The sequence below is a fragment of the Aspergillus versicolor genome (genome assembly GCF_001890125.1).
Source record: "Aspergillus versicolor CBS 583.65 unplaced genomic scaffold ASPVEscaffold_4, whole genome shotgun sequence".
Classification (NCBI taxonomy): domain Eukaryota; kingdom Fungi; phylum Ascomycota; class Eurotiomycetes; order Eurotiales; family Aspergillaceae; genus Aspergillus; species Aspergillus versicolor.
The window spans coordinates 1,042,686-1,054,243 of record NW_024467527.1 but is presented as its reverse complement, the minus strand read 5'-3'; the positions used below and the strand labels follow the sequence as shown (position 1 = coordinate 1,054,243).

The following is an 11,558-nucleotide window of genomic DNA, read 5'->3' as shown; positions in this document are numbered from 1 at the left end:
ATCATGAACGAATACGTCCGTCCATGTCCGCAAATACCTCGCGCCCGTTAAATCATTTACAATAAAGTCAAGAAGTCGGACAAGAGATGAATAGGCCGTAGTCGAGTCACTGGAATCGAGCGTTCTCCACAGGTTCGTGGTATCGCCGGACCAGTTACCTGGAGGCAGCGTCCGCAGGAGAGGAATCTTCGGCCATCCCCACAAATCGCAAAGAGACTGCTTGGCCTCCTGTGATGCGAGAAATGACGGAGGCACCCCAAAACCAGGACCTTGACGTACTACCGTCCGTGTTGATACGCACTTTAGCCACCGATGAGGGACATGGTCCAAATCACAAGGACAGCCACAGAGGAGAGGCACATGGCGCAACAAGAATATCAGCAGGAATATTCCTACCAGGCTTGTGCTGCCGTTTAGTTGCTCCAGAAGCTATAGCGCCTTCGTTAGCCGTGACAACTTGTGGCTTTTTGACACAGCCCTGCATGTCCAGGCGCTTGGGCTGTGGGGGATCGATGCAATGCCTGCCACGAGGCTGAGCATGAAACCAGAGCCTGGCAAGAGCAGGAAGAGACAAGGCTGCGAACTTGAAGTTCAAGACGAACGGCCCCCAAGCCATCAGCCCCAGACTAGCTGCAATCGGGCATTTGTGCGAAGGTCGCGTTGATCATTCGTTGGATCGCAGGACGACGTCGTACTTTTGGTCATTTAGCCAGTCCTTCGTCGTCGAATTAGCAATAATCATAATCTCGATACCAACTCGCCCCCTTTCTTCTTGCTTATTAGCGAGTCTGCCCATTCCCACTCTCGATTCTCAAGGTCTCCATGGCCGGCCGCCTGTGACAACCTCAACGAAAGCATGCGACGCCTTTTCCTTGCCGTCCTCGGTGCCAGTCACCTGCTGGCGGCCTCCGCTGATGATGTTACATGCTATAAACTCGACGGAACGAGCCGCACCGTTGATGGAACCAAAGTGTGCAACAGCCTCGACGGCGCGGTGAGCATGTGCTGCGCATCAAGCGACACATGCCTCAATAACGGCCTCTGCAAGACCGCAGGGGACTCCGTAAGCTACTGGCGAGATATGTGTTCCATATCTTCGTGGCCCGAGGTGGGCTGCTTAAAGATTTGTACGGTATGTCGTCTAGTATACTTTTTGCTTCCATCTTGTTTGATCTCCTGTGGCAAGGGCTAACAGCTGGTACATCCTTTCAGAGCGATGCGGTCGTTGACGAATCCGGTAACGCTTTGATGACGCCCTGTGATGGCACGGACTACTCGGAGACCTGGTGTTGCGGCCCAACGACAGACTGCTGTGGAAACAGCGACGAGATTACCCTTCCTGCCGACATCTACGCGTCTTCATCAACGCCAACTCCAACACCAACGAGCGAGACATCAACGAGCGAATCGCGCACGTCCACATCAGCCACTACGAGCTCTGACTCAACCGCGACACCGTCGTCAGAGCAATCGCCAGCATCGTCAGAATCGTCAGGCTTGTCGAGCGGATCGAAGGCAGGTATAGGTGTAGGTGTTGCGGCAGGTGTGATAATCGGGCTTGGGTTCTTTGCATTCTTCCTGATCCAACGGCGACGGAAGAGGGCAGCGATTGCACCAGGGGCCACGTTCGACGGTTCAGCACGGCGCGGCGCGGCCCCAGGAGCTCCTCAGGAGCTTGAACAGAGTGCGGTGTATGAGACGCCCGCAGATAAACAAAACACAAGGTATGAACTGCCGACGCAACAATCTACCGTGGCAGATAGATAGAATGTGTGGCAAGAGAAAGGCCATCTGCGGTCTCTGTATTATAATGCCCTCACGTATTAATGTTGATACAAACAGTGTCCTGCTAGAATTAGGGCATCAAGGAGGCGCTGTTCTGCGCCTTCCATAACGCAAGATACTGCATCGAATTCCTACAATTGCTGCAAATACTATAGGGAAGATTAAGTGGCCCAGGCGACTGGTTTGAATAATGCGATCACCATAGTTGGAAACCTCGACTCCATCAAGATGGATCGAGCACTAGATTATACCGCAGGCACGAGCTATAAAATTAAAGCCGAAGGGCGAGAACAAGAAGTGCCGAAGAAGGCGATGGGAAAGCCGGAGAAAATAATATCCAGAGAAGTCAAGAATCTATCTGAATATGTGTTGCTGGTCAGTTTCTGGGAAGAGTATAGCTAGTATAGCCTGCTCTGGACAAGATTCTGCTGTAAGCTGGGTAGTTTATATATAGACTCTAATTAATCTTCCCAGACTTGAGTCCTATAGTTCCTACCTGAGCTGACTGGAGTTAGAGCTTATTATCCTGCCCTCTATAGTCTGTAATATTGGATAGTGGCATCAGAGAGAGGTGGTGTGAGAGTCTACTGGCAATCAGGTATTTATATTCCTTCATTTTAGCAATATAACCGCATAGATAACTTAATCACGGATACAGATACCTACTGCGTAGTTACTCGTAGGGCTGCAGTGCTACCAGCCCTATACATAAGTGGTGCAGACTAGTACAGTACGTACTAGTTTCTTGTCAGAACGGAAAAAAAGCTCCAGGGAAATTAAAGCAAATTAATCTATTATAGATTGGATAAAAACATAATTTCATGAAATGCTCAGTATTATTTACAACCCAAGCCCAAGACATGACTGTCAAGTGTTGTGTGTGTGTCAAGTGCCGAGTCCAACCCCTCTCAGGCTCAAAGTCAGCACAACTTCTGCCCAGAAGCTCGGCATGACTTCCAATCCGACGTGATTGACAGCAGGGATCAGGGAGCTAAGACGGCTCAGACGGAAGTCCACCGTCGTCATCCTTGACGTGATCCTGAAGTTTCCTGTAAATACGACTAATTGACCGAACTGAGGAAGTAGATTCCGTGTTCAGCCACGCCCCCAGGGGATGCTGGAAGGAGAGGAGGGGGGATGTGATGCCCATCAAGGCCCCCGCTAGATCTCTGCTTCACACCAACAGACCTCATCAGCAGAGCAGCAAAGCAGCAAAATCTATTATGTAACCGCCCCCGTCCCCGCATGATGGGTTGGGTTGGGGAAACAAAAAAGCGAGAGCTAACAAGCAAAAGCAAAGAGCACGGGAGGTGCATGAAAATCCTTTGCCGCTATAGCCTACTGCACGGAGAAACGGACCGGTCAATCGCCTCACCTACCTGAACCTGAATTTGGAGGAATCCGACCAGTCCTCTTCTCAAGTTTGAGTAATGACGGGTGTCAAGGAACGGGGCTACGGAAACATAAGGTTGGCTAGTGAGAGGTTCGAGTTAGGGCACAACTTGCCCAAAACGGCATAATTTCTCTCTAGCCTAGTGCGTACGGTCGGGTATGGCGGAGACAGCAAAGCCGGTTATCCATCTCATCTCATCTGATCTTATCAAATCAATCCATTCAGCGAGTGTCGGCTGTCGAGACTCGAGGACGGGTCCAGCCTCCGAGTTTCCCTCGCAAAGGAAGATGCGCGCATTGCGTGCGAGATTATGAGCCGAGACCGGCGAGCGCGTCGACCCGCCAGGAAACAATTCGACGAGTTGAGTCTGGTAGATGCAGCGCATGGACAAATAGAGCGCCTGCATGGGCCCTTGCCCTTGAGTTGGGTTGAGGGGGCTGAGGAGAGGGGAGAGATGGATCCGACCGCATCAGATGAGCTGGCTCAGGGATGTTTCCTGTCGGAGTATCGGATTGCTCAACAGTCCGAGGGGACAGGACTGGGAACAGGGAACAGGAACCTGGAAACTCCGGCTAGACGAGTCCGCGGGGACGATCCATGTGATCTGTCGGGCACGCTGGTTCGTCGAGGTCAAGCGGTGTGAGATCGGCAGCCGCGTGCCGCGTTGGCTGGGTTTCGTTGACCGCATCGTGATGGGGTCAGCTTGTTCTAGGCATGTGCTACTGCTACTGCTCCTAACACCGGGTAGAGAATTGATGTGTAGTTGTTTATTGATCTAATACCAGGTTCTGGTATCGACTAGTTGTAGATGCTATATACTTTGTGTGTAGAAATCAACATGAGAAGAGTAGTGCCCAACAGGTAAAGAGTAAATAACGCCAAATAATGCATGCATGTATCTGTTGTATGCAATCCCAATCCGTATTCCAAAAATGGCCTTTTGTGCAAAGCGTCGCTGGTTCACGCTGAAATGCTCAGAACATCAAATCGTCAGGGTATCATGTATTATTATATACTAGCGGAGTCGTGGTGAAGGGCATGGTCAACATGCTTCAATCATCGGTTGCTGCGCTTGCGGTACATAATACCGGTGTTCGAAGTCTGAGTCTGAGAGTGCGATCTCGGTGGTGTGTGCTTGCTTCTCGTCAAAGGTCTCGAGGACCGGCTGTGGTGGTGACGGAGGCATGCTGTCGTCTTCCGATTCCTCGTCCTCGTCGTGCGACAGCTCTGGGGGTGTCTGTCGCGATGGTGATCGAGTCAAAGCAAGCTCATCGAGATCCTCAGCGTCATCGTATTCAAATTCAGAGTCCGAGTCCGAGTCGGACGAGTCGTAGTCTTCCTCCAGCTCGGTCTCGGTGATAATGGCAGCGGGTGATGGGGCCCGTCGTCGAACGGGCGTGTAGTCATCCTCAAAGTCCGAGTCTTCCTCCTCGCTAAGATCTGAGTCTTCGTCGGAGAGGTCCTCTGGGTCCCAATCCTCCTCGGGCTCTTCGACCACTGTTTCCGCCCATTGGATGTGCTGGTGTTCAGGGCGATAGGAACCCTTGGTGGCGCCGCTGACGGTTTGGTTGAACCAGCGCTCTTGCTCTTGTTCAGCGTCGGCCAGATCTAGCATGAGAGTATCGAGCAGATTTGCGTGGCCGACGAGCAGGCGCAAGTCATGGTCCGCTCGGGAAGCTTCCCGGGTAAGCTTCCGGCGGGCCGTGTGGGCGAGGTAGTATGTTTGCGTGATGCTCATTTTTTTCTGTTGGCGCTTCCGTGTGAGAGAGTTGAAGTATGAGGTGAAGGAGGAAGCTGGCGGGGGGGATGGAGAGGTAGAAGTAAGCGGAGAAAGTGTTGAAGACATGCTGAGGGCCTGGGGGCGGCCTGATGTGTTAATGATCTCAGCCTGTGACTCAGGCAGCACTGAATTGTTCTCCAGCCGGTGAGCCGCTGTCCAATCGTGGCTGGGCACGGGAGGCGGTGTATCAGGAGGCTGACAGCCTTATCTTCCTGATACGAGCAATAATATTAAGGGACCCTTGCAAATTGTCTGGGCAGGATCCGGGCTTTCTCGTAGCGTAATTCCGATGCAGATACTTGGTCGTCACCGACAGGCTGCTGAATGCGATCGAGCGTCTGGTGGCTGATGCGAATGTACGTGGATGTCTGAGGTATCCTTGTTAGGTAGGAGTCGCTTGGTTTGCAGAGTCGGTGAAGAGAAGAGATCGATCAGAGAGGTCTGAAAAATGGATTGAAGGGGATGGTTTCCATATGATATATCCAGCAGGGGGCCACTTAGTTTCCTTTTCTTTTTACTTTTTTTTCGCGTTTTACTAGCTTTTGTATTCTGATTCATAATCGTATCGCCGAGATTAGGCACGCTAATTCCCTTTTTTCCATTATTATTTTTTCTTCCGGTGCTTTTCTTTGGTACGGGTCCATCAACTCCGCCGTAAAGTCCGACCGGATGGATTTGCACGCCGGGCAGGCAGGCATAAGTTCAATCCAGACTTGAGTGCGCTCCGTGGATCCGATCAGCGGGGCCAAGGTCGAGGATTGACATTCCCGAGGTCACCGCCTCTCTGTTGGGCCCAATCACGAGTTGCAAAAACGTGACTCATGGCCGTTGTCGCGACACTATGCCACTTTGGGAAATCGCTGCCCAGCGGATAATTCAGCAAAACAGGAAAGCACGGATGCTGGTATTTCCGTATTTTACGCTTGGTAATCTCCGGGAAGCCTGACAAACTGACATGGAAGCTGGACGAGAAGCTTCCGAGCATCATCCATACTCATCATTATTCAGCTTCCCCAGATGACTCGAAATCGCATAATTGTTATCTCCAATTGCCGATTGTCCACTCGGAACTCCAGGTTATGCATGCAATCCTGTCAAACAGAGACCGAGTCTGGAACTCTCCTTATACTGTTTGAGCTTCTCAAACACTGGCTTAGTTAACTTACACTCTTCCGCTGACTAAATTACGACCACCCGAACATCCGGCGTCTCAAACCTAACAATGTGATGGCTGATCAGAGGATGTGACGAAGCCAAGTGTCTTCAGCAGGACTTGGCTCTCAGTTCCGGTCGCGACCAAGGACGTTGCCGGGCAGTGCCCTGGTCCGCCTCGTCTAATCGTTTACTCGCAAAGCGCAGCGTTGAAACGAATACGACAACCGAGATAGTCGATCAGCTTGTATAAGGCAACATGAATACTATTCAAGGATACGTGGACCATATGTACGCCAGCTTGACGGGTGCCGAGAATTCCAGGCTTCCACGTTTGCGATCTCTCCCCCATTCACATCATGAATCTTGACACTGCCCCGAACCCGGGGGTCTAGACGTGGAGGAGCCGCACTGCCCAGTGTGCCCAGCGGCCCAGCGCTTGCGCCTCGCAAACGTGTCGGGCTGCCAGTCAACCGTTGGTTTCTCGTATATTTCACTGTTACAGATGTCGTAATTGCTGTCTTCATTCTTGAGATCTACCCCCAGCCCTCTGAGCCATGTTGGACAATGTTTCTGCCTCTCTATTCTCTGCCACCCAGGTGAAGTATACAGAGTAACAATACATCATTGCTGGATTATGCTGTACACGATTTCCGTGGATACGTCGTATTCGTTTATCCGGGTCAGCCTTAGGAGCACGGGCGATCCTCTTCCTGGGTTTCATACTGACTACTCGTATACCCATTTCGGAACCCTGTTCGTTGCTTACTATGTGATTCTGCCCAAATCTGGGGTTTGTCAGTGCGTTGCTGACAAAATCACCGATTATTAATGATGCAACCGGGACGTTATTAGATGTCATCCATGGATATCCCCAGACTTGACCTGAGTCTTCAGGGTTCTCGTTTCGGATTTCCGATTTCTAATCTCCACACTGACCGATGACATCAGCATCATGGCATTGACATGGATCTAGAACAGCATAACCCAAGAATCACATTGTTCCCAGCGGCCTTATTTTATCTCCGTTATTACTTGATTCTCCCTAATAGGGTTTTGACGTTCTCAAGTCTATTCTGAAGTCGAGACTGTCGGTTCCAAGGAGGTGAACCCTCAGCCAACGTTTGAAAATATGCGATATAGCTTGCACGGGCCAACCTTTGCAAATCCCGACAGACCCGACAGCATCAAAGCCTAGGAAGACATAAAATACTATGGCTTTGCGTCGGCGTTACTGCATAACATCGATTCATTATTTCCTATCCTCAAGTCAACTAGCCGGTCTGAGTCATAAGCAATGCATGTATAATCGGTAAACCGGGAGCAAACCTCCGATGTCCGCCGCTTCACTCGTGAAGGGCGCCCGGCACAGCTGAACCGTGGATCCATCTCGCCCTACGGACGACGGAGTTCAGCCAGTTTCCCCATCCGAGGCTCTTTTGAGGGTACGGAATCGGTCGTCCGGGCGAGGGTCTTCAAGTCCCTCCGTCTCTGAAATTTTCTTCCGGACCCGCAGCGGCACCGCACGCTAATGGCTTGCGGTGCGGACCCGGCACTCGGATAGATCGGGAAATTTTCATTGGACTAGCGTGTGAAGACTTTCTTGTTTGTTTAATTGATTCTCAAGCCTTTTCCTTGTGAGTCTCCATACCTCTTCAGCTCGTTAGTCACCCCGGCTTGGGCTTGCCGCAACGATGAGTCAATTGCAATCTTGCAGGTGCCAATTGGGCGTCTGCGCGGTTACTGTCGGTCATCGGTCGCTTGGACTGCTGTTTGATATGGCGGATTACTTGATTACTTAGAAACTTACTCTTTTGAGGATCGCTTCGCTGTTACAAGGTAATACGGCAAGATTTAATCGGCGGCGATCTTTTACTAGTTACTTGTTGAGACGGGCTGGATCAGTTAGGCACAGATCGAAATTTTCTTGATTTTTTCGACTAGTGGATAGACTATCAAAAAGTCAATCAGTAAGGCTTTGTTAGTTCAGGGGAGAGTCCTGTTCTCAATTATCAGGCCCTTGCTATTTTCCATGTAAGGAAATTAAGTAAGGCTCGTTATTGTAGCGGGACACATCAATTGAATCGTATTCGTACTTGCAGTTCAGTCCAAGTATTCTGCATCAAGCCCTAACTTGAAATATATATCGAAACCAATACGCTTCCTTCGCAGCGCTTACAGACTAGAAGGGGGTTCGCACTTGGCATATTACGAACAGTACTACGTATTTACTAAACAATCCAGTACACAAACACTTTATCGCCACTTACTAATATATACGCAGCATAATCCCTTGGCCTTGAATTCTTGATGCATGGACATTAGACATAAGAAGAATTCTCTGTTTTCCCTTGTGAAAGTGGGTATGCCAGGCCCGGTTGTTACCCACCCGACCGTTGGGCTGATCGGGAACCCGAGGTAAGGCGAGGCGCTGTGGATTGGCAGACTGGCGGACTGGCGGAGTATATTCTCAATGTAGAATGCCTCGGCAACCTGTTAGAAATGCTTTGCTCCGTACGGATACTGTCGTACTCTGTACTACTATGCTATACTTAATGGTCGGGCACTCGGATGAAAGGTAGCGGATCTGAAAAGTCTGCTGACCCGTATAGACGTATGCGTGCTCTGTCTCTCTCGTGAGACGCTACTGCTGGGTAGGGAAAAGCAGGATTCTACGCAGCGGTTGTTGAATCTTCGTGATATCTCGGCATTAACTCGGGCTATCGATCCTGATAGTCCTGCATAACATAGTATATATAGTCTCTTAGCCGAGAATATTCCGAGTGATCCCATAGTGAGGTAAGGTGTCTATCTCCATTGAGTATCCTCTCATAGTAAGACACAGTAAAAGTATACTATGATATCTGATATGAAAGTGTACTACCTAGTTTATATGCGTTGGGGTGTTCATGCTTAAAACAGCTCTATCCGTAAATCTGAATTAGGGCTGGGAGACAATTTCGACCTCATGAATACTGTATGTTGGATTCCCCAGATGTATTCCTTTTGTAGGCGAAGTTTATATCCTTAGTTTGAAATATATATCAAGCGAGCTTCGTCTTGCGCTATGGCTCTATGTGGATACATATACATATACATATACCTTTATATATACTAGTGCAAACTTATATAAACCTGATCGCATCCTGTGGTTCGAACTATGTACATTCAAATAATATAAATAGGACTATATCTTGTATTTTACGGAAATATCGCAACGATGAGCGTCTTCATCAACTGTGGGGGTTACAGAGTGTTTCAGCTAAATTTAAAGCTAGGTGTAGCTCAATCCAAGGATACAACGGTAAACACGGGGGGTTTCAGCCTTATTATTATTAGGCTATAAATAGAAGAGCTGCTTCTTTGTGAGTTAGATATAGTGGTTTCGATTCCAAACGTGGAAAGCGTGTTTCGAAAGCTTAAAATGGACAAAGGATAGGTTTCCAGTTGAGCCGAGAAAGTATCGTGTTGGTTTTATAAGCTCGTCGGAAACTGCTGTTTGGCTTGAACTTTTTCATGTTTCATCCTATAAAGGAGTTTCCTACAGGGTATTAACCATGGATATGAGGGTTAGCAGTGGTAACGGCAAGAATACCGGTAAGAAACAGTGTCGCTTGACCCCGGATAAGCACCTATAACTGGCACGCCAGGCCGAACAACGTATATCTCCAACCAAGACAACCTATAAGGACATTATTCTGACCAGAGTAGTGGTTTTTTCTCAGAATAATTGAGGGTAGATCGGCGGAAACATTTCGCTGGGTTTTATTGGTATGCTTTCAACATGCTCATATGCTTGCTACTATCTGCGGAACTGCATGTTTACAAAACACAAACAGTCGCCATGCTGGATGCAATCCGTACTTCTCAGCTTAAGATCTGAGATGGGTTGTTGCGAGGGTCCTGCGAGATTCCAAAATCATAGGTTTATTGGCCTGGGTTGAGTAACATGGCTTAGCTTCCCAAGTTTAGGTAAGACGTAAACGGCGAATGTTTCTACCAAATAAAGTACTGCCGGATGATATGGATTTGTTGGACATTCTGCGCTTTAGATCTCGTGCAACTTCCCACTGTTTCCATTCGAAAGCATCTGATTGTATTTGGCAGAATCTTGCGTATATGCTCTCCGAAGAATTTCGTGGATGGCAGGCATACTGGTTGGTGGCACTGGCACCATGTATTGCTCTCAGAGTTCTCGGCCATCTCAACCAGGAATTGCGCATACCAGAAGCTTCATGTTCCCAGTTAATTGCTGATTGAGCAGCTGCTAAAGACTAGCTGCTTTTTTGGTCTTGAGCAGTTCACGGAGAGGCTACTTGCATTGCTTCCAAGCCTCGCTAATTTAAGCCGCGGGCATCTCGAGGGCACTCTATTTGTTCCATTAGAATGTCAGTACTCGTCGTTTTTTTGGTAGTTGAGCTTAGCGTATGTTCTGTGGAAGGAAAGTGCAACGGCGTCAGCTGCTCCTGCCCCTTCCCAAAGCTCTTCCGTTGCACCTTCCTCTGGTATAATACTCGTTTGGCCCAGCAAGGTAAGTGCGATGATGCACCAGCCCTGCTGAGGCCATTTGTTCCTTCCTATCTTGTCATTATGACACCCTTACTACAGTAAGCCTTTTATTGCACTCCAATGGGTGGTCTGGTATTTGTGTGGCATAAAGCTCTTCTGCGTTGTGCCTGATTTGAGTCACTCAGGGTTAGGGCTATCCATCGATAAACTCAAATATGTCCATTGAAGCCCAGTAAAAGGCCATATAGCATTATAGAACCCATTAGAGGTCCAGAAGGGAGGAGAGGGGGAGTATTTGAAGATTAGTCGTGAGGATTGGAGGAGGTGTTATCTTTCGATTGTTGGGGCTTTAGGTTATACACGAACATAGACCTATCCCTTGAGCGGTTGTCCTCACTAAGGACTCAAGGCGCACTAATGCTTGCAGACTTCTTTTGCGACATTTTCTGGCTAAATCAGGCTCGCAACAATTGGTGTAAATGGATTCACCTGGTGACGTGTATTCAACACTGGCGGACAATCGAGGTAAAAACACGAGGTGAAAGGGCCCAGGCATCGGCCTTGGTCTTCCATGCCCAGAATAGACTAGATATAAAATTCTTGGAAACTAGTCTTGTTTAGGGCTTATAGACGAGTGCGTCTATACAGTCATTGAGAGATGGATACTAAAAAGCAAATATCAGTACGGCAATCTACCGAAATAAAGCCGGAGGCGAGATGAGATGCCAAGCTGATAAGTCGAATCTGCCAGTGCAGATATTGTTCTAGATTAACGGAGATGATCCGAGTCTCGACTGTTGAGAAATATTTATTCCGTTTAACTATCCTAATATGGGCGGGTTAACAGGTGGCCAGGGCTGGATATATCAGCGTTTCCATTGTCCCGAGATCTATCCCAATTGTTTCAGGCGAGAACATTCTGGTACAGTGTCTGATAGT

General features: G+C 48.9%; 2 protein-coding genes across 2 annotated transcripts; one reads left to right on the top strand and one right to left on the bottom strand.

Moving 5' to 3' along the window:
• Nucleotides 1–856: 856 nt before the first annotated feature.
• Nucleotides 857–1,767, top strand: ASPVEDRAFT_82924 (uncharacterized protein; the record flags this gene model as incomplete). The annotated part of the gene is made up of 2 exons (XM_040817287.1): nt 857–1,132; nt 1,213–1,767. The coding sequence occupies 2 exons, from the start codon at nt 857–859 to the stop codon at nt 1,765–1,767; spliced, it is 831 nt and encodes a 276-aa protein (XP_040667160.1).
• Nucleotides 1,768–4,220: 2,453 nt separating this feature from the next.
• Nucleotides 4,221–5,024, bottom strand: ASPVEDRAFT_82923 (uncharacterized protein; the record flags this gene model as incomplete). The annotated part of the gene is made up of 1 exon (XM_040817286.1): nt 4,221–5,024. The coding sequence occupies one exon, from the start codon at nt 5,022–5,024 to the stop codon at nt 4,221–4,223; it is 804 nt and encodes a 267-aa protein (XP_040667159.1).
• Nucleotides 5,025–11,558: the final 6,534 nt, after the last annotated feature.